Here is a 23,925-nt window from a genome sequence, read left to right as displayed (position 1 = left end):
CACTTTTTGGCATTGAGCTTGAGGTCATGGCTTTGACACCAGGCATCTGTCTCAGTGAGGCCCTTTTATAGGATGTCCACATCGTTAGGAGTTTTGATTATGGCTCCTAGTTTGCAGTCAAAACTTCATTAGTCAAAGACCTTCTGTGTTAGCCTGTACTTCAGAGAAGTAGATACCAAACAGGAGAGGACCCAGAACTGAACCCTGTGGTATTCCACTTGTCACTGGTCTGAAGTCGGATTTGGAGTCTGCTACTTTCACAGTGTGGGTTCTGTCAGTGAGCCAGTTGGCAACCAATCTTGTGACATAGGGATTTATACCTAGTTTAGTGAGTTTATCTTTAATTCCAGAGTGGGGGATGGTGTTGAAAGCCTTGGCAAGATCTAGATGGGCTGTGTGAACCATCTTACCCTTGTCTATGGCTTTGATGACTGCTTCAAAGAAGTCTATCATGTTTAGGAGACATGATATGCCTTTTACAAACCCGAACTGGGTGGAGTCCAGAGTTCGGAGATTACCAATGTCTTTGTTTATAAGTTCCATGATGATACATTCCATGGCTTGCAGACCAGGCTCGTCAGGCTAATGGGGCGGTAGTTCCTGGGGTCCGTGGTGGGTTCCCCCTTGTGGAGTGGGATAACCGTTGCTGTGCGCCATTCAGCAGGCACAAAGCCTGAGGTGAGGCTATGAATGAACATGGTACTTAGGTGGGGTGCCAGTTCGTTCTGTAGTTCGTGTAGAAAACAGCCTGGGATGTTGTCTTGTCCCACGGATGCTGTGTTCTTGGCTTTGGACAGTGTGGTTTTTACCTGTGCAGCCGTGATTACAGGAACTTTGCATTCTTCCGGTATAGAGATGGGCTCTTTAGGGGGTGAGAACCTATCTGCCAGGATGTTGGCAATATCAGTTGGGTCTGTATATTTAGTGCCATTGTGCTGTAACTCAGAGCAGATCTGAGTATTGCCATTGAGATTCTTGACATAGCTATAGAATGCTTTGTGGTTGTCTTTAGAATCAGTGGCGATTTTGTTTTTGTAACTTGCTTTGGAGGATTTTATCAGGGATCGCAGCTTCTTACTGAGGCTGACCAGGGAGCTCCTCCACTCGTGGGATTTTACTCTCTTTTGCAACAGTTTCTTCCTTCTGTTGTACAGTTTGTTTATGGCAGGGGACCACCAGATTGGCTTCCTTTTTTTGGAGGATAGCGTCTTGGTTCCGTTTGGGATAGCACGATCCATGCACTCATGTAAGTGCTTATAAAGTGCAATTGTGTAGGATTCAGTAGTTGTAACTGTATTGTCCATCTGCATGGGTGTCATGAAGTTCACCACTTCTGTCTTAAGAAGCATGAAGTTGGCTTTGGAGAAATTATTTACCATGGTTTCCTTAATGGGGGGTGGGGGCAGGATGTGGATATCTAGGGTAATTAGCTTATGGTAGGATCGGACCAATGAGGCGTTGACTTCCGGTGTGGAACACCGGTCACTCATGTTGGTAATGACTAGATGTAGGATATTGTTGCTCCTGGTGGGGGTGTGGATAAGTTGATCCTGGGCTTTGGAGTTTATGAATTCCAGAAAGCGTTGAGCGAAGGAGTTGGTACATGAGTAGTTTTCCCAGCTAATGGTGAGATAGTTGAAATCGCCCATTATTAGGGTGTTTGGCTGAACCCTAATATTTTCCAGTACATCAAGAAAAGAGGAGTGGGAATCCTGGGACATGGTGGGTGATCTGTAGCAAGCTACAATTTGGATTGCAGTTTTGCCCAGAGTTAGTTGCACTTGAATAACCTAGGCTGCATTATGCTGAGCAACTAGCCTGGAGGTGTGGATATCCTTAATGAAAATGGACACACCTCCGCCTTTGGTGTTCGGTCCAGGTTACATGGCCGAAAAGTGTGGTATGAGTTATAGCCTGGTAGTGCAGGAGTACTCTCTGGAGCCTTGAACCAGGTCTCAGTTCCTTTGTAAACTGCTTTTCCAGTTTCTTTTACCAATCTTTTCTAACCTCCTCCGATTTTTTTATAGTTGTCATGCAATATTTTATATGCACTACTAGACTTTACTAAAGTTATACCAAAGATGGTCTTTCATGTAGGACTCCTTTATCCCTTTCTGTTCACCTATAATCTAATATCAATACATGCTAGGGAAGTCCGTCTCTAACATGCAGTCCACATTTCTGCTTGGCCTTATCCCATCTGTAGTTATTTGCTGCCGACATCTTGATTCCTTTGCCAGTTTTCTCCAGTAAATTCCAGTTTCCTCTTGCCTGTTTTATGTAACCCTACTTGCAGTCATAGCTATTTGCAAAATCTCCTTTTTCCATTGCAGTGCTGATTCATTTCTTAGAATACTTTCTTTATATTTATGAATATAATATTCTATATGGTTGTTATTCTCCTCAAGGGTCTGCATCCAAAATTGTCTTCCCTTATTTCTTGAACATTTCCACTTGCTTCAGCATCACCCCTTTCTACTTTGATTTATAACTTTGTGCATGTGTTACGTATATGAGCCTTAACAGAGTAGTTGCAAAATATCCATACAAACCAGGTAATCCTAAACCACATTGTGCTGTGGGGAAGATCAACTTATACTACTTAACTCTCCCTTTCTTTCCCTCCCAAATAAATTCTTTCAATCTTTTCTTAATTATTGCTAAAAACTTTTCCTCTCTTTGATAAAAATATGCCCAACCTGTGTATAAAACTAAAGGGACTAAAAACATTTTCATTGCTTGTATCTTAATATCCACATTTATAAAAAAAGCTTCTAGTATTTAAGTTTTTGTATTATCTTTTAAGTCTCTCCCCCAGTATTCTTAGATGCCAGTGACCGAATCCTTTTTTATCTGTACACGTAAATACTTCATTTTCTGTCACGATAAATATGGGTATTTGTGGGTACTTAATTTACCTCTATAGTCTCTGTTTTCTCTTTATTAATTTTATTTCCTGGAAAGGCTTACAAGTGTCTCAAATTGTTCAGCAACGGTTTTCTGGATTTATCAAGTGCAAAATAATATCACCTGCAAATAGCACAAACGTTTCATGAATACTGCACTAATTATATTCTTGAATTTCTGAGTCCCTTATTAATTATTTGCCAGTGGCTCTGAGTGTAATGTAAATAAAGGAGAAATAGGATTCCCCTGCCTTGTTCCTCTGTTTTTATACGCAGCTTATCTGAGTGGAGCCTTCCCACCTTAATTCTCACCTCCGATCTATCGTATAACCTCCCAATTAACCTTATTGTTATATCAGATAATGCAAATGCTTCCATTGCCTTTTTATAAAATCTCACCTTACGGTGTCTAATGCTTTTTATGCATCAAGACTCAACAAAAGCAGTGGTATTTTCTTACGTTCTGCTTCCCACTGGATCATCTTTGTTTTATTAATGTTGTCAAATGTTTGCCTCTCCTTTAAAAACAACATTGATCTATATCTAGCTATTTTGACAATACATCTGCCATTTATTTAGCCAGTATAGACATAAACACTTTATAATCATGGTTTAAAATTGAAATGGGTCTATATGAACTTGGGTATGACAGGTCTTTACCTTCTTTGGGTAATACTGCTACCTGTTGGTTTTTCCAAGATGCTGGTACTCCTTTACAGGTTTAAGTTACAGACCTGAAGATGCTGGTACTCCTTTACAGGTTTGTTAAGTTACAGACCTGAAGATGCTGGTACTCCTTTACAGGTTTGTTAGGTTACAGACCTGACGATGCTGGTACTCCTTTACAGTTTTGATAAGTTATAGACCTGAAGATGCTGGTACTCCTTTACAATATTGTTAAGTTATAGACCTGAAGATGTTGTTACTTCTTTACAATATTGTTAAGTTATAGACCTGAAGATGCTGGTACTCCTTTACAGGTTTGTTAAGTTACAGACCTGAAGATGCTGGTACTCCTTTACAGTATTTTTAAGTTACAGACCTGAAGATGCTGGTACTCCTTTACAGGTTTGTTAAGTTATAGACCTGAAGATGCTGGTACTCCTTTACAATATTGTTAAGTTATAGACCTGAAAATGCTGGTACTCCTTTACAATACTGTTAAGTTATAGACCTGAAGATGCTGGTACTCCTTTACAATATTGTTAAGTTATAGACCTGAAAATGCTGGTACTCCTTTACAATACTGTTAAGTTATAGACCTGAAGATGCTGGTACTCCTTTACAATATTGTTAAGTTACAGACCTGAAGATGCTGGTACTCCTTTACAGGTTTGTTAAGTTATAGACCTGAAGATGCTGGTACTCCTTTACAGGTTTGTTAAGTTATAGACCTGAAGATGCTGGTACTCCTTTACAATGTTGTTAAGTTATAGACCTGAAGATGCTGGTACTCCTTTACAATATTGTTAAGTTATAGACCTGAGGATGCTGGTACTCCTTTACAATATTGTTAAGTTATAGACCTGAAAATGCTGGTACTCCTTTACAATATTGTTAAGTTATAGACCTGAAAATGCTGGTACTCCTTTACAATACTGTTAAGTTATAGACCTGAAGATGCTGGTACTCCTTTACAATATTGTTAAGTTATAGACCTGAAGATGCTGGTACTCCTTTACAGTTTTGTTAAGTTACAGACCTGAAGATGCTGGTACTCATTTACAGTTTTGTTAAGTTATAGACCTGGAAGGGTTTGTTTTCTTCCTTTCCCAGTGCTGTCGGTTCCTGCAGAATTTTCTGTTGATTCTACGTCATCTTTTATCTCATATCTTCCTGTCTTGGCTGTTAACTGTTGAGCCTCATCTACCTTTATCTTTGGCACACCTAAGTCTTCCATAAATATTTTCATTTGTGCTTTTTCTTGGTTTCCACATTCCTCTGCTGTGTACATGTTTTCATAAAATTTCTGAAATGTCTGTAATATTTATGTAGGATCTGTGGTTATTTTTCTTGTCATAGGTTCCCTAAGTTAGGTGACAACCCTTTCTGCATTCTTCTTTTCATTGTGCTAAAAGTTTCTGCGCTGTGGAGTTGTTATAAAAATAGTTGCTAAACAGTCTTTCTAAACTCATGCATATTATCCAAATACTCTCATATGTTCCCTTTAGCACTCTGCCGTTGCTCCCCTTGTTCTGTGAGATCCCCCTTATTCTACAATACTTTAACCTTTGTCAGTCACTAAATAATTCTTATTAGTTAACCGTATCTCTGTTTTCTCTCTATCCTATTTTTAAACTACATTTTCAATTTATCTCACTCACTAGCTATTCCTTCTGAAGAAATTGATATCCTGCCAAATAACTTACTCTAACCTTTCTTTAAATTGTTCTCTTATTAATGGGGAGGTAGGAAAGTGTCACTGTCTCATTTTTACTTCAGTATCTTGCATTTTTGTCTTAGTTTTTATCTGTGCATAATCTAGTCAAGTTATTGTATCTTGGGGAATTTGTATGTACATTCTTACTCAGTTCCCTCTTCTGAACTCACATCTTTCTTACCAAATATTTTCATACATGTCTTCAGAAATCTACCCTCTTTTGTTATATTTCCCTTCTGGGTCCTCTTGATACACCCTTACTAGTGTAACTCAAGTTCCAGTGCCCACTTATAAGTAATATTCCCTGCTGAAAGCTGATTATTTATCCCAAAGTTTCTCAAGCTCCGTAATAGCAGTTTTGAGTGGCATATAAATATATGCCAGTGTAATCCTCCTCCCTTGCCGATAGACCCAAACTATCATAACTTTACCATTTTTCCCTTTGGTGCCCCTCTAGTAGTCAGTATTATTGCTCCCATTTTCTTTCGTCCATCATATTCTGGTGATTATCCATCCTGAAATCCTTTGTCAAATTGCTCATTTCTTTCCAATTGTGTCTTGTGCAGCACTGCTATTTGCACTCTGCATTTCTTAGTAGAATTCAGTACTCTCTTCTTTTTGCCTGTACCTGTAAATCTATTTACATTCCAAAATAATGTGGACAGATGAACATTTATGACAAAAAGCTACTGTTCCCACCTGTTAAGCATGACAGTCTTTTGAATGTGGCGCACACAAGTGCTTGTCAGGTTGATCTTTTATACAGTCATTTCTTCTCATCTCTATTTGAACCTAGTCACAGTTTTCAAATCGTTTGACTTAAGCTTTTTGTTTGCAGTCTTTCATTAAGTACCTTTTCTGAACATCCCATCCCATGTTAATGCAGAACAAACACACAACTCCTATGTACAGTTTCAGCAAATAAAGTTTAACCGCTCAGTTAGGAACAATTGCCTCAAATCAACAGCTGCACCCACAGGCATAACCTAATCTAAAGTTAAGGTTACCTGCACCAAAGCATATGTTGCAGTCTGTGTTTCCACTTACACTGATTACTGTCTGTTCTTTCTTGGCTCTTATCCCCTCCCAGATGTGAAAAACAGTTTGTATGCTTTCAGAAAACATTAACTTTTTGTCCTAAGAAAAAGTGCACTCACTGCCTTTAAATAAAAAGTAAATTGTGAACTGTTCTATTAAATGCATTAAAATATTATTGCTCCTAGGGAGGCTACTATTTCTTATTCACTTCCTATAATTTCATATTTTTCACTGAACTGTTATTGTTCCTTTAAAATTTTCATTTCCCTCAGCGAAGAATGCTTAGAACTCTCAAGATGAATTGCTTGCACCCACAGACAGATCATCTCTATGTAAAAGTAGTCGACAATGAGAAAAAAAAATCGACTTTGCAGATGCCCAAAGAAATATTTTTAAATTTCTTTCAGAACAGAATGTGCAGAATTCCCCGGGATAACTGTCTTCAGCTGCAGACTTCTTGTCTGATACTAAGAACATTTGCTAATTGAAAAAAAAAAAAAAACAATACCCTTGCAGATGCAAGAAGCTTGGCATTTTTCATGGCTTTTATCATTTTGTATTATTTGTCCAGCCTATTTGCTTACAAAATCTTGTTTATAGCTTAAGCCAAGGACATCAATCTAGACATCTAGCATTGTAAAAAAAAAGGGACATTCTTGTCTTAAGTCTAAATGTAGTGTAATCTCTACACTTTTACACCCCATTCACCCCAACAGCTCAGAGACCACAGAATTATATTAACTTAAACTTGCTTCTATAACCTTTTTTCATTTGTTATACTGCAAATCTTGTATTTATTACAAGTAAGAAAGGTATTTGTTTACTTTACTGTCTTTAACACATGCAAGTCACTGAAAAGACCCCATCTCCTGTTTTAAATACACTTGATGTCACATTTCACTAAACTGTTCTTACAGTATAAAATGCAGTTTATATCTTGAAATGTTTTATATAAATGCTAGTAATAACATAATTTTACTTACAGTTACATCTTTTTTCTCTTTAGTGTCCTTCTAAACATGTATAGAATATTGTGAGAGGGATTTATGCTTTACAGTCAATCCACAAATTTAACAAAGTAAACAAAAAGTCCAGTCTTTACTCCGGCAGTTTTCCTTGTAAAGCCATATTTCACAAATGTGACTGATGCTTTAGTCTCCCATTTGTTCACTAATGTCAGTGTTGCTGGTCTTCCTGATCATGTCCATCTCCCATCACCAGATTCTGGTTCAAGTCCAAGATACTCCTGATTCTTCTAATCAACTCCTTTCTTCTGTCTCCAAAGCATTTTCCTTGGAACACTGGCAAAAGTTTCACTGGTGAAGTCATTCTATAAGCTTTTATTGTCCGAACAATGAGAAGCAGAGGCCCCTTCTGCTTGCTGCCTCACTTTTTGTTGGATAAACTTTGTTATTTCTGCCTTAGCCTGTTGTGCAATAAAAGCTATGCCGCGGTGGTGCAGCGGTTAGCGTAGTCGCCTCACAGCAAGAGGTTCTCCTGTTCGATTCTCTGTTGGAGCGCCTTCTGTGTGGAGTTTGCATGTCCTCCCCACGGTCGAGTGACGTTAAAGACATGCAGGTAGGTGCGAGCGTGAATGGGCATGCCTTCATTGAAGGTTGGGCATCGGGTTGGCAACTCGGCACTGTAAAAATCCACTGCCAATCATGAGTGGACTGGAGTTCCGCTCTGGCGACCCCTAACCGGGAAATGCCAAAAATCGAATTCCTATTCTGCAACAAAAAAGACAGTTGGCTACAGCAGCTTGAATCTCACACCTGCCTGTCGGCGTTCTCTGACTGCTGGGAAGATTTGTTTCTCTTCTGCCTGGTGTGCAGTGAATAATCATTTTCCACAAACATTCCGCTGTCACCAATTTTAATATTTTTCTCTTTTGCCACTTTTTTGGCAGAATATATTCTTTCTGATGGTATGATTGGATTTTTACTAATATAGTTCTTGGCTGTTTTCTCATGCTCGAGTTTGGAGTATACACCCAATATGCCCGTTCAGTTAACAAATCCTGTTGTGGATCAACAGTCCAATTGCTTATGTGTAGTTTCATAAATCAGTACATTCAGTTCCTTCCAGTTTCTCCTGTAGAACAGAAAATATCAGGTTTTCTCTGCACACACTTGTGCTTTAACACTTCCATTTTTTTGAAACAGCTATTCTTTTTGAAGCCAAATACTTGGCCATCCCTTTTTTTTTTTTCATTTCAAACTCTGATTTTTGCAGTTTTATTAGTTCATCTGAGTAGCTACTTAAAGCTTCTTTTATTTTTTTCCCAATTTTTGTTTGAGTTGTTTTGTTCCTTCAATGTTTCATTTATTTCAATCAGTGCTCAGTATATTTGATGTATTTTTTCTCTAAATTGGTGAAAGCCATCTCCTGAACCAAAGCTGAACCTGCACTGCCTTTTGCTGAACAGCTGCAGGATTCTTTCTAGGCAGTGTTTTTGTCTTCATTTTTTTCAGGTTCACCAAATTTCTTCATTGCTGGTGTCTAGACAGGTACTTGTTAGCCATTAACTGAATTTCACCCAAACTGAGAAAGTCACCGACTTCCATTTCTCAGTTTCTATTTTCACACTAGGAGAGCTGAAATTAAGCTGTTGGTCAGTGTGCAGCCATCTTGGAAGTCCAACAGACTTTATCCTTGTGGAAAATTAAGCACAAACTAGATACGTTACAAAAAACCAGTGAAACAAACCGGCTAAGGAGCACCAAAGGAAAGCAACAGTCCAGATGTGTAAAATTAAGTAGGGAGGATACACGGGTAATACTTAAAGCTCTGAATTCCTTCTAGCTGAAGTACCCATGACAAAGAATAAAGTCTTCTCTGACAAATATTGCAGATTAGCAGCAAAAGTTGTTTCAGAAGGAATCATTTTTTAACACAAGTAAAGGTCCTTTGCAGGAAAATGACTTTGAGAGAGACCGCCCTTACTATCTTCCTGATGACCTAGGTTTAATTAGTGAGTTTGACATATGAAGTGTTGGCAGGGAAGGTTGTGTTTGCCCGTCGTCTGGGGGATGTGCACTTGCTCAGGGCACACTGTCGCAGAGATAGGTGCCCTGGAGATTCGGTGAGCATGTCCAGTGTTCTGCTGGACAAGGAAGTACAGACTGCACAGATACCATTCAAAAGGTCACTTTTGTCATTAATGTTTTTAAATCACAGATATCCAAAACTCTCCTAAAGGCTTTTGTCTTTTCTTGGCACTAGAAAGTACTTGGAAAAATATCAATACTTTCTCTACAGTGGTAGGACTTCTTTGATAGCAATTTTGTCTGCGTGTCCTCCCCGCAGTTGAATGAATTTAAAAAACATGCAGGTAGGTGCATGCGTGGTGGGTGTGACTCCTTTGAAGGTTGGGGGCCAGGTTGGCAACTCGATATTGTAAAAATTCACTGCCAATCATTAGCAGACCAAAGTTCCGTTGTGGCAACCCCTAACCGGGAAAAGCCGAAAGACTGTTTAGTATACCTTTGTGTGCCAGCTTCTTTGAAGTAGTTAGAGTGATGGCAGGAGAGAAGATGGGGAAACTAGGATGGAATGAAAGGGTACTTTGCAGCCTTTGGATATGATTGGCTTCATCCACCTGTCCATGGTTATTGCCAAATAGAGAGGTGGAAAGACAAATTACCCCAGCTACCACCATGTGGGAGCCGCCAATCAAGAACTCATGGCTACTGCTGGCTGCTCACAGCTAGACTGTAGCTGCCTAGTTACTGCAGAGAACCCCATCCATGGGGCCTCCACTATGGAAATTGCCTTGGTTGTTACGATTCTTTTGATACAGCTGTCTGTTTTTCTATAGCTGATGCCTAAATCAAATCTGGTGAGTGCTGCTGTACGTTTCACAAAGCATTACCTAAAAATGACTTAAATGTCACTCTAGTAGTGAGAATCATAATCATTTTTCTATATTTTTTTGATATGTGCCTTCACTTCAAGCCTGCCTAAAACTAGTCCTTGGAACAGTGTGTTAACAAAGGTTGCTTTGGCATCTTCGTTGAAGCAGGATAACAGCTGCCATGTGTGCTGGCAAACTGCTATATCAGTTTGTGAAGTCCTGCAGTGGTACATTTGGTGGCATTACAGACTACATTAATTATAGAGTTTGCAGTGGTGGATACCACTGCTGACTGAGACTTGAAATCTTCTATTATGGGTCCAGCATGAAACAGATCTATAGTCTGAAGCGTACTGTCAGACATATTCCTTCAAAACTCCACCAAAGAGATCTGAAAAATAACTGCCTTCGAGAAAAATTGGAGGATGCATGTATGTGCTTCTCTGTGTAGTTCACTAAACTGGACTCCTTATGTTGTAGGTGCACTCTAGGGTTCTGGTGTGTTGGAGCTTTTCTTAGAGAAGCTGCTGACAGTAAATTATGTGGAACAGGAATTTGTGACCAAACTCTGTTTTCTGGGAGGGTATAGGGAGGGTATAAGTCATGGTCTGTTTTTTCAGGGGCTAGGACCATTGTATTAAATTTCCTTCAGGGAGCTTTGTTCTCAACCTTAACGATATCTGTCAAAAGAGGATCACCCAGAAAGACTGTTGGGGGGATCAAAAGGCTTTCTGCAGTGTCTGGTGTGGGAAGGACATTGGGATCAGTTGGCTAGCTTCCTGTCTTACAGATCATTACCATCATCTTCCCAAATACAGAGTCACTAAGGAGGACACAGGGAAATAACATACATCATCATCTTGGGCATTCAGAAGTCATGTAGCTGAAGTGCTGGTACGTCCTTAAGGGGCCATTTGCATGCATCCCATGGGTCTCCACTACACGAGTTTTAAGGTTTTACACAGTGAAGTTTCTAGCTTCGCTGGGTCTTTATTGCAGGTGTGTGTGTGTGTGTGTGTGTGTGTGTGTGTGTGTGTGTGTGTGTGTGTGTGTGTGTATATATATGTATATATATATATATATATATATATATATATATATATCTATCTATATATGGGATCCGGACACATGCTCAACTAGCATATGTCCGAATCACAAAACATCGAACACACATATACGAAAGCACTTAACATCGACAAGCACTTCCGTGTATGTGTGCCTGTTTCGTAGATCAGACTACAGTGCGGGTAAGGGAAAAGTCCCTTTTCCCTACTGTAGTGCAATCTCAGAGTGAGAATAATAAAGTAGGGGGGTGTGGGGATGCAGAGGGGCAAAGCCCCCCTGCAGAAACATAGATTTTTTTTTTTTGAACTACACATACACGGAAGTGCTTTTTGATGTTATGATATATATATGTGTGTGTGTGTGTGTGTGTGTGTGTGTGTGTGTGTGTGTATGTATATATATATATATATATATATATATATATATATATATATACATATATATATATACATATATAGACACACACACACACACACACACACACACATTTATAAACACATACATGTGAATTGTAAGTTATATGCATGTTTCTGATGATGTTCATCACAGACTTACTAGTAACTGATTTGTTTGTTAATGTCAGACTAATTACCATTGTCATTATGTATACCACTTGTCTAATCAGGGTCATGCTGTTAGCAGTTAGAACTGAGGTTCCTTCTTAGACTTCTACCTATATTCATGGTCTCCAGTAAAGATGGGTTAGGAGGGGACGTAGTCTGAGAACTTCATCCGATGACTTGGCTCTATCTTCCCCATCACTGTCCAGTACAACACCTGCAGTAGTGACACTGCTGCACCAATTGTCCTTGAGTAGCCTTTCTGACATACAAGACCACAGGACTTAAACTGCTACATCTGAGGTATATCTAGAGAGAGCAGGCTACTGTTTTTTTTTATTTTTATTTTCTGGAATTATGAGATGATATAGTCATTGATTGTACAAAATTATCATACACATACACATTTGTGTTTGTATTTAGCTATATATATGTATCTGTATGTGTGTATGTATGTATGTATATATATATATATATATATATATATATATATATATATATATATATATATATACATACACACAAAGTTTGTATGTGTGTGCGTGATATATACTCGTATGTATCCATCCACAACCTGTTTTTTCCCATTTTTGCACATAGGGTCGGGGTGTCGCCTCAACAGTGGCAATCATCTAGCGCTATATACATACACAAATATGTATATATATATATATATATATATATATATATATATATGTGGGATGATATGGTTCTAGTGCCAGCATAGCCAGCTGGAGTTCTGTAAAAAATGATATGTCCTTTGAATATCAAACTGATTTATACAAGATGCTTGTGTTACAAATGTATTAGAACTGTATGGCATTTAAATATCAAAAGGTATTTGTAAAGTTGCTAGTGTTGAAAAAAAGGTATCATAGTGAGTTTCAAGAGCAGAGGTTAACCAGCTAGCTTACTTTAAGAAAAATACGGGAAGTGCAAATGAGCTGTTAGACCATTAAAATGGCATCCCACTGTGTTGAATGGAGCTGGAGTCAGTAGGTCTGGGAGAGGCCATTGTTTAATAGCCTCTGTAAAGAATAGGGGAAGTACTGTAATTGTTTCATGGCTCCATGACACTGCCATAAACATTTAGATATGTAGTGTAGCTGTCTATGCTAAATTCCTGTCTCGACTTCAAACGGGAATAGTGTGAGAACCTGACTTAGTCAGTTAGTCAGCCTAACTAGCCTGATCTGCAAGGCCATGGAACGGATTATAGTGGGCCTCATCAACAAGGACATTGGTAACCTCCAAACACTTTATTCCACACAGTTTGGGTTTGTCAAGGGGAGGTCATATCTGCTAAATTTGGTCGACGACTTTGAGACAGTCACCAAAGCCATGGATGAGGGGAAGACAGTGCACACTGTGTACCTAGACCTGACCAAAGCCTTTGACACTATTCCCCACTCAGGCATAATAGATAAACTCTCTCAACTAGGCATCAATCCATATGTTATCAGATGGGTAGCAAACTGGCTCACTGATAGAACCCACATAGTCAAAAAAGGGGAAAACACCTCAAGCAGTAGACCTGTAACAAGTGGCGTACCCCAATGTTTGGTCTTGGGGCCTCTGTTATTTGGGATATACTTTTCCGAGGTGCAGGCCAAAATCAGTGGGCTATGGCTGACCAAGTTTGTAGATGACTGCAAGCTGGATGCTGTCATCAATTCCCCTAGTGATGTGGATATCCTTCAAGAAGGTCTCAGACAAATGATTGATGCTAGAAACATGGCCTCACGCTGAATACTAAAAAATGCATCATCACCCCATTTGGGAAGAGTGATGTCCCCACAAATTATCACGTTAATAACAACGTCCTAATCACTCAGTCAGTAGTGAGGGATATGGGCACCCAGGTTGATAGCAACCTGATTTTTGACCACCATGTTGCTTCTGTTGTATGGAAAGCCTTCTACATGGCTCATCTCATAAGTAAGGGTATCTCATCCAGGGACAAGGAGGTCATAACATCCCTGTATTCCTCCCTTATAAGGCCCATTATCAAGTACAACACCCCTTTCAGCATGTACCTCGCAAAGCATATGCAGCAGCTGCAGAGACCACATAGGTTCCTCACCAGGAGAATCCAGGGCCTCAAACATCTACTATACACAGACTAAAAGCCCTATTCCTCTACTCTGTTTCATATAGACTCCTCAGAGGTGACCTCTGTCTGACATACAAGGCATTCATGGACCCCACCTTGATGGGACTTCTGCATATCCACAAGTCAAGTTCCACTCAAGTAACCTGCATGCGTGGCCTCAACCTGGTCTATGACATCAACAAGACTTGTTGGTGGGACAGATTTGTGTCCCAGAGACTCCCCCATCTATGGAATAGACTCCCTCTCCACATCAAGCAGAGTACCTCTTTACCCCTTTTAAGTGCAACCTGGATAACTGGATGGTAAACAGAAAATATACCCCTGGGATTCCACCCATATCCTTGCTGGACGGGGACATCGGGTGCTGATTTATCTAAACATGGGCTAAACTCTTGGCTAAGCTTATAAGGGCCTCGGGGCCAATAGCCTAGTAAGCTCCTATGAACCTAGAGTCGGGTGACCAGATGAGGTCATTCTGGCAGCCGTCTTGGACATTTTAGATATTACAGGGAGTAATCTCTGAGCACTGCGTATTCTGTCTTGGGCCTGACAAGAACGACCATTCACCACATAGTCTGCCTTGCTCTATTAAGTAGGGAATAGTAATTCTCATAGATTTTGTCAGGAATATAGTGAAGCTTAGTTTCAATATTGTTTTTCTTTATTTGTCTGAGTCTGCCTGTCAGTGTTATATTAAATATTTCCTGTGCTTTGAACTATGTGGTTTACTGTACATCTATATTCAGTACCTTCAAGTATTAAATCTATTTAAAACTTTTATTCAGGCTGGTCCTTGTAGAAAGTACTTAACCTTTGAGAGTGCTTATATTTATTTGGTGATACTGTGTGAACCACTCCTAAAGGCCTACCTGTCTTGGCCAATTACTACCATTTGTATTAGTATTAATATTACACAGTTGAAGTGGAGATTCTTTAAGGGCCTTAGAGTAGCTGATTGTGGAGTGTCTGATGGCAGCGATAACTACCTTTATACTCTGGGCAGAAGGGGGCACAGCATGTGAATCTGTGTGATAAACCAAGATGCTGCCAGCCCAGCTAGCTGGAATTTTGTAAGTAATTATATGTCCTTTGAAAATATTAATATGATTTATATAGAAATGTGACACTCCCAGTCCAGCTAGATAGAATTTTGTAAATAAGCCTATGGCATTTGTAAATAGTAATATGATTTGTATGCCTGCCTTAAAAATGTAAGAAAACTATATGTTCTGTACCGAGCTTCAAGATTGTAACCACAGTGCATCCTGCTGGAAAAGAGCAGAAATGTATATAAATTATATGCCAATGCAGATGTGTGGTTTCATAGTAAAAGTTGGAATATAGAGTTAATTTGCATAACTCTAAGAAAACAAGCTGATAAGTAAAGAGTTTTATGATTTGTTATAAAGTTAGTTTACCCCAGCTAAGAGACAGGATGTCTAGGCTAGGGGCTTCTTTCCGTTGTCTGGAAACAGAGGTAATTACAGATTTCCAAAGTAATTGTTTTATGACTTTTCAGTTTCAGGCAAGCTTCAAAGAGAGAATTATCAGCTTCTAAGAGGTAAGTATTTTTCATAGAGACATGTTAAATTCTGTTGGTATCTGTTTAACCTGGGAACTAGATGCAGGTGTCAAATAGTGATGTCATCTCGCTAACCCAGCAGTAATGTGTATTATTAACTTAAGAGCTTTCTCATAGAGAAAGAGGACATTTTGTATTTTGTTCTGGACCTGCACTTTGCCTTGCTCTGTAAGTAAGTTATTTAGAACCTAGTGTCTCTTAGAGAGATGGATAGGAATATAACAAGAGTAGTCTAGATGTTTTCTGTATTTATGTGAGACTGTCCTGCTATGTTATTTTAAAGTGTTTCTTGTGACTGTGAACTCTGCTGTCACTGTGCTGAGTTAATAAGTATTGTCTAGTGCTTTTATTTAAACCTATTAATGGTGTCTGGTTTTGTGTAGAGATATTTAAGCTGTCAGAGTACTTGCATGTATTCGGTGACACTGTATAGGCCACTCCTAAATAGCCTTAGCTTTGAACACACTTACCATTTGGATAATAATAACATTGCACATTACAATTGGGCACCCTTTGGGAAGGGCGTTATAGTAGCTGATAAGTAGGGTTCTGGTGGCAGTGCTAACTACCTTATGGTCTGGGCAGAAGGGGGCATAGCTAGTAAACCTGTGCCAGCCTTCCCCAGGTGTATGTTTGTGTATAAATCAAATCTCAAAGTGTGTGTGTGTGTGTGTGTGTGTGTGTGTGTGTGTGTGTGTGTGTGTGTGTGTGTGTGTGTGTGTGTGTGTGTGTCAGTTAGTCAGTCAGCTACTTGGGCAGGGACACGAAGCACTGGATGGAGAGAGTGCTGGGAGGACTTGGCTTGGAACCCTGGCTAATGACTCCACTCTCTAGCTGTGCCAGTGGGAAGTCCTACTGGGGATCTGGAAAGAGAGAGAGAAACCATCCCCAGACTGACTGTGGTCTCTGTGTGCTCTTGAGGGAAATTGTACTTTACTGTGTGCGTAGTTGTTATCCTGCTAATGTGCATGTTCCTCACTGGTGTTAGTGGTGAGGATTGAGGCTCCTTGATTACTGGGCCAGTGCACAAGCTTCACCCGTGCCAGCCTTTCCCAGGTGTGTGTGTGTAAAATTAAATCTCAGAGCGTGTGTGTCAGCTACTTGGGGCAGTAACACAAAGCACTGGGTACACAGAGAGGGTGCTGGAGGACTTGGTTTAGACACTCGGCTGAGGACCTAACCCTGCAGCTGTACCAGTGAGGAGTCCTATTGGGGCCCTGGATGGAGACAGATATAAAAAAATCCAGATCCCGGGCTGACTGCATTCCCTCTGTGCTCTTAAGGGAAATTGTACTTGGTGCAGAGGTCTGCATCTGGAAATACTGAGTGTATCTGTTTCTCTGAAAGTGAACATCTCCCACTGGTGTCAGTGGTGAGGATTGAGGCTCCTTGATCAGTGGCCCAGAGAGGGGACGTCACAGTATGTATATATTTGTGTGTGTGTGTCTCTGTATGTGTGTGTGTGTGTGTGTGTGTGTGTGTGTGTATAGATATATATATATATATATATATATATATATATATATATATATATATATATATACGGTGTCTGTATACATGTTTATATATGTATATAGATGTATACATTCACATGTATTTATATAAAATTACTGTTATGTATAATGTGCATGTAGGTATTTGTGACTGTATATATGTGTTTATACTATATCATGTTTATATGCACACACCTCTTATTTATGTATTATACATTATGTACATTATGAATGGGGCAGCACAGAAGTTACCTGCTGAATGACAGCATTTAGTGTTGCTTGACTGGGCTTTTCCATATATCAGTGTAGATTTTTGTGAGTTGCTATAGCTTCTGTTTTCTTTCCAAAGGATTGCTGTAGGTGATTGTGTGTTTGTGTGTGTGTTTGTGTGTGTGTTTGTGTGTGTGTTTGTGTGTGTGTTTGTGTGTGTGTTTGTGTGTGTGTTTGTGTGTGTGTTTGTGTGTGTGTGTGTGTGTGTGTGTGTGTGTGTGTGTGTGTGTATTAGTGTCTGTGCTTCTTGCAGTGAGTTACCCAGGATAAGTTTCATTGCCTTTGACCCGCTGAATGCTGGGATTAGATCCAGTTCCCCTGACACCCTGAAGTTCTTTAAGCAGGTAATAGTAAAATAACATAATTCCTGTGTACGGGTGTATAGGTATGACATGTAATTTTTATAGGTGCATAGGTACGGCATGTAATTTTATAGATGTAGAGGTATGATGGGTAGTTTTTATAGGTGCATAGGTATGACGTAGTTTTGATTCCCATTCAGAAAGTCGATTACCAGAACGTCGATTTGCATAACAGCGAGATGAGAACAGTGAATGCTTAAAACAGTAAATTCCTGGAATGGCAAATTTCACTTCCAGGAAACTGACCACTTGGCCACCACGTACAAACTTTGCCCTTTTGCCCACTGTAGTTCAATCTCAGAGTCGGTATATTTAGATGGGGGTGCTCCAATGGGTTTTATTTATGTATTATTTTATTTTTTCCACTCTGGTGGGTTTAATTTACTTATTATGTTGTTTTCATCAGTGATGGCCAAGTGGTTAGTTTCCTGAAAAACAGCACAATAAGTAAATTAAACTCACCATAGTCGAGAAAACAATATAATACATAAATAAAACCCACTGGAGCATGGGGGGTTCGCTGCCCACACCCCTCCTATCTAAATATACCAACTCGGAGATCACACTACAGTGGAGAAAAGGGCAAAGTTCATCAGTAGTGGCCAAGTGGTTAGTTTCCCAGAGGCGAAATTCACCATTCCAGGAGTTTGCTGCTTTAAGCATTCACTGTTGTCGTCTCGCTGTTATGCGAGTCGACTCTCCAGTAAGTTGACTTTCTGAATGGTAATTGTAGTTTTATAGGTGCGGAGGTATGACATATAGTTTGTGTTTGTTGCAAGTAGGAGTGCTGCTGATTTTTCATTTGCCTGGCCTTCGTAAGGCCTACATAGTGGACAGTCCTAAACTGCCTAGAACTGAAAGTAGCCCTCCAGCTACTTATTTGGGTTGCAGCTTTCCCTGGCTGACCCTTCACTGCTCATGTATCTAGTTAAAATAAGATCACCAGTTATGTAGCCATACACAGTTTCTGTATGCCAGAGGACCAGTCCAGTTTTGTACTTTAATTTAACGCAATCATAAAATATTTAGTTTTTATTAATTTGTTTATATTCCAAATAACTGTGTGGGCATGGAGTGGAGTAATTATGCTCTGATATTTGGAAAAAGACAAATCATTTAATTGCTTCTATAGTGCAAGACCCAAACGTAACAAATGTTAAGCAGCCCTGTTTTAGTTGTTAAGATCGGGTATCTCACTAGGCAGTTAGAGCTGCTAGTACTGACCAGCCAACATCAGTGATAGAATAAAAGTAGTTTTGTTTCTGCCTGCTGTCTGTGCGCAAGTAAATCTGTCCCTGACTTTCTGTAACTTAAGAGGATCTTACACTTTCTGACAGCACTGTCTAAGTGCTTTACAACTTTGAAATCCGGTAAAACACACAGTGCATTTTTTTTTTGTAGCTAGTAGAACATGTAGTGCATAAAGTTTTATGCACTGCAAAGAATTTTGAATGGGTCTGCGATCATAACCTGTTGGTATGTGTTCTCAACATGGATGGCAAGATTCACCTCGAGCGAATTTCATGACATCCATATCTCAATCACATAATAAGCTGGTTATGATTGGTGACACGCTTACAATCATCTATATCATATATTGTATGTTTTCTAAGGTATCCAGACATTTCCTGCAGCTTTCTGAAAGGCCGTGGGTTGAGCCACCCAACACAGTCACTTGCTCCCTCTGTCAGCGGCATGGGCACCATTTTTTCACTTCTCCATTCTATTCTAATAGGGATTTTCAGTTTGCTCATATTTCTGTACATCTGAATTTTTTTTGTTCTGTGTTGTTGCATTTCTCTATATTTAGACACGGTTATTGATACAGAATGGCAGGTGTGACAAAGCATTACATATCACAAAAATACTGCATACCATGAACATAGGAACAGTACTAAACTAGTGATCACAAGAACCATAATGTGTCTAGCCATACTTTAAGTAAACATGCTTAGTTTCCACCACTCTTTGCATGCACTTAATATGGTTCACCTGTAGGGAAGTAGGTATGAAATAGTACTGAACTTTAAACAGAACTTTTCTACTGTGTTATGAGTTTTTATATCTGTCTTAAATACATAAATATATTCATTTTCTGCAGGGTGTTATGAGCTGCTATTTTTTGTATTTGTTCTAATTCTGTGATTTTACTGTTCTAAGTTGTGTTTTTGAAGATAAGCTGACCTTTTTGCACTGTACTGCTTTGGTTAATAGGAGATATACGAGTGATTCTTTGTTTTTCAGTTTAGAAATATAATCTTTGCTGCATAATAAGAATTTCTACAATGGATTGTGAGTGTTTGGATATGTTGCCCACGGTGTTCCGGGTTTTGGCTAACCCAAAACAGCTGATTTCAGATGACACCTGCTTGGAGAAGCTGCTTGACTGGCTCAGAGATGTGGTGCAGAAAGGTAGGTAGAACCAAACTCTCTTCTACAATGAAGTGAATTGTTTCATCAGAAGAGCAGGCAAATGAATTCTAAAAGAAAGAAGTTGCCTTCTCTAATACGTTTTCTGTCTTAAAACTAAAGCATTCTCTCACTCTCTCTTTTTTTTTCTTTTTAAGAGAAAAAACGCAGGGACCCTGTCTGTAATCTAATCTGATCATTGTCTGATATAATGCATGCATGCTGGATTTTGGAGAGATGCTAACTGTGCAGTGAGAGCACAGTATTCTGCGTGACGCTGTGAGTGGCCTGTTAGCAGGATGTGTTATACAGCAGTAGCCTGACACATGCTCTCTAACTAAACCATTAGTTTAGTCCAGCATGGAATGGCTGGTGTGTGATTTCATAATAATTATTGCTTAAAGGGACTTGACCATTTCCATTGCAAGACATTTGTTTGTGGTTAACACTGTATTTAGGAATGAACCCGGATTAGGAGGGAACTTAACAGGGAAAGTAAGGCTAAAGCAGTCATGCTATGCAGTTTTCCTTTCCCTACAGCTGAGGAATTGTCATTTCAGAGTTGTAGTTAACAGGGAATGGTGACGGAATGAAAATCTTTATGCAAAATGTTGGGTACTACAGACATTTCTGCACTTACCGCCTCTCCTATGTAAAATGTTGGATACTACAGACTTTTCTGCACTTACCGCCTCTCATGTGTAAAATGTTGGGTACTACAGACATTTCTGCACTTACCGCCTCTCATATGTAAAATGTTGGGTACTACAGACATTTCTGCACTTACCGCCTCTCATATGTAAAATGTTGGGTACTACAGACATTTCTGCACTTACCGCCTCTCATATGTAAAATGTTGGGTACTACAGACATTTCTGCATTTACCGCCTCTCATATGTAAAATGTTGGGTACTACAGACATTTCTGCAATTACCGCCCCTCACAGGTAAATTAAAGCTTTAAACTGCATTAAGGAGGATGGTTAAGTCTTTGCTACCATTCCGGGTGCCTCATAGATGAGTTAAACCCTTAAACTGTGTAAAGGAGAACGGTTAAGGCTTCACTACCATTCTGACTTCCTCACAGTGCTGTGAGCCTTACCTCTAGGTTCATAGGTTTATACTAGGCTATCTGCTCTAAGGCATTTATAAGCCTAGCCCAGAGTTTTGTGGCTTACGCCACCCCTTATGTTAAAAAATACTGTGCCCATTAGTTTGTTGTGCCTCTGTCCAGCAGTGACACAGAGATGATTCCCGGGGTAAACCTACGATCTCCCATCCACCGGTCAAGATTTCTCTTGAAAGATGTTAACCAGTAGGTGGCTACTCTGAGCAAAAGAACCTAGGATACTATGCTAGAAAGGTGACTGCCACAGGGTTGTTTTGTAGTATTTGCAATAAAATAGCTTCCGTGCTTCCTGTACATTGTTTATGAAAGCTGATAGTTTGGGCAAGACTGCTGTGGATAATAAACATGCTAAATATAGTGTGATTTGAGTTTTGGTTGCTAAAATATGCAGCTTTAAGTGTTACAATACTTTCACAACTTAAAAAAGATCATGTGCTGCTGTATTACATCTAAAGTAGAAATTCCAACAGAATCTGTAGACCCCTCCCTCATTTTGACAGAGACATCATCTTATTCCATTCAGGTGCCTTCGGAAAAGCATGAGTGGATCAAAAATTCAACTATTTTTCTGAGCAAAAATTCATGGGGTGAGATGGGGGGCTTACCCCTTCTGCAAAAAGTTTTAAAGAGAAGAGCAATTTTCAAGATTTGATCTTCTCCTGTATTTTCTGTCTTTTTTGGGGGGGGCTTTCTGGCACTCAATATTTCAAATGCAGACATTTCAATAGGAAGCTGCCTAAATGCCTGGAAAGATACCAGTAGCTCTGTAATGTTTAGGATGGACCCATATCCTGTAGTTCAAGGTGGATTGGGACAAGGATCTTAATACTCACATCTGGAAGCTTCTGAGGGAGTAGGAACTTGACCCATTAGTTTTACTTACTGCTTGAATAACAGCATTACAGAAATAAACCTGCTAATGCTGCTTGCTTTAAGCACTCTTCAAAGATGACCATTACCTTGCAAATGTGTAACTGGACAAAAGAGCTCAGAATGGGGCTTAGTACAATGCAGTCAGTACCGTGTTAGTTGTAACATTAGAATATTTATAAAACTAAATGGTTCACATGTCCCATTTTATTTAAAGTGTAAGAAGACTTTTCTCTCTTTTTTTAATTTCTCCAAGTCTTATGTGTTTCTAATATCCAAGTCAAAGTTTGTTTAAAGTTTGTGAAATTAGTATTGTTCATTCTTTGATGTTTGCGGGTGTGCCCAGTATAAGCTATAATGTCTTTGCTCTTGTCTGAAAAGGTAAGACGTAATGGCTTGGCTCATGTCTGAAAAGAGTGTTCAAAGTGGTACACATGCCTGACAAAGAAATGTAAAATAAATAAAAAGATGGACAACTTCTTATCCGATGCAAACGTTATGTACTTAACATAACGGCAGTTCCATCATTTTTAATATGCCATCATGTCATCCTCCACCTCTTGTATAGCTTGTCTGAGGTTCTGGTTTCCTCTCCTTTCCCAGTATTGTAACAGAACCGAAGACTGAACGATGTGACGCATAATGGGAGGGGTTCCGAACTGTTTGGGGAAGGTTTTATCTGCTGATTGCTCCTAATGCCTGCTGCATGAGTCCTGTAGGTTACTGAGGGTTGCAGTAATGACTGTTTGGAACTGCTGCTGCAGAATGTCCAGTGAGTGGTTTGACTTCCAGAACTTCTCATCCTTCCCTGTCTTGGTTAAGCAGACACCCTCCCACCCAGATGTATGGGCAGTGGGGTGGTGGAAGAGGCATGTCAGTCAGCACGAGTCCTTCACACTTGGACCAAGGTGTCAAGCTGATATTCTATGACCAAGTCCTCCAAGGTAGTTTCTACACCTAAGAGCTCAACAATATAGTCTAAGCCAAAATAGGTATCTGTCAGCTTGCCTTTGATAAGTGAGCCCTCTTTCCCTTCTCCATACCATGCTTCCTAGTAAGAATTTTTTAGGTCGGTTACTCCCTAGTCTATAACCTCTGGGGAATCTTCCCAAGAGTCATTGCTGCAGCAGTAACATTATGAAATTTCTGAGAACCAGGTGACTTGTCTCTGAAGAACAGTTAGTGCTAGAGGATCCTTTCTCTGAGATGGAAAAGAGAGTCTTTCTCCCAAGAGAATACTGAATTTTCCTGTGTAGACCAGATGTCCACTGTGTCCTTGTATGTGTCTGTGACTGAGGATGCTTGCCCTCTGAAGAAGATGTAGATAGCAGTCTCCTTTGGTGACGCCCTTCAGGGAATGAGAGAGAGCTTCATATGGGAGGGCAAAGAATTTTCTCAGGGCCAGATGTGGCAGAGGGAGTTTCTGGGGCTGCCTTAACACAGTACGTTAGGTATTCCTCCAGTTGTAGAAACTGTGTTAGATGCTTTTGGTAATTCATCCTAGCAGCCAGATTCCCATCCCCTTGCTCCTAGGAAACCTGACTTCTTTTATAGATTCTGTAACTTTCACATGTAGCTTTATTAAGAACTTGCTTAGTGGATCCAACTTGTATTCTAGCAGGGGGTTGACTGTGATTCCTACCAGGACCACAGTTTTGAATGACAAGGAAAGAAGCAACAGATTTGGGAAGAACAGATACAGCTGTCCTACCCTGGCCTTGAGAGTCCTTAATTGGCAGACCCTCATGTTGAAATGCTGAGTCTGTCATGAACCAGCTGAAGGAGAACACTGATGGAGAAGAAGACAAGATGTCAAAAGGGAAAGCAGCTGATCTGCAGCTCTAGAACCTGGGTCGCTAAGCACCACATTAAATGCAGCCATGATGGTCGCAT

General features: G+C 39.8%; 1 protein-coding gene across 4 annotated transcripts in view; it reads left to right on the top strand.

Moving 5' to 3' along the window:
* BRAT1 (BRCA1 associated ATM activator 1) overlaps positions 1–23,925 on the top strand; it is a 498,236-nt gene that overhangs the window by 5,707 nt on the left and 468,604 nt on the right. For all 4 annotated transcript variants that reach the window (XM_044089125.1, XM_044089127.1, XM_044089124.1 and 1 more), the window contains exon 2: positions 19,870–20,037. In XM_044089125.1, the coding sequence (XP_043945060.1) occupies positions 19,911–20,037 (127 nt within the window). In that variant the 5' untranslated portion in view covers positions 19,870–19,910. The remainder of the gene's footprint in view (positions 1–19,869; positions 20,038–23,925) is intronic.

Source organism: Protopterus annectens, chromosome 12.part0 (assembly GCF_019279795.1).
Source record: "Protopterus annectens isolate FY-2018-M chromosome 12.part0, PAN1.0, whole genome shotgun sequence".
NCBI lineage: Eukaryota > Metazoa > Chordata > Ceratodontiformes > Protopteridae > Protopterus > Protopterus annectens.
The sequence above is the reverse complement of the archived record's forward strand: the minus strand, read 5'-3'. Positions and strand labels throughout refer to the sequence as shown.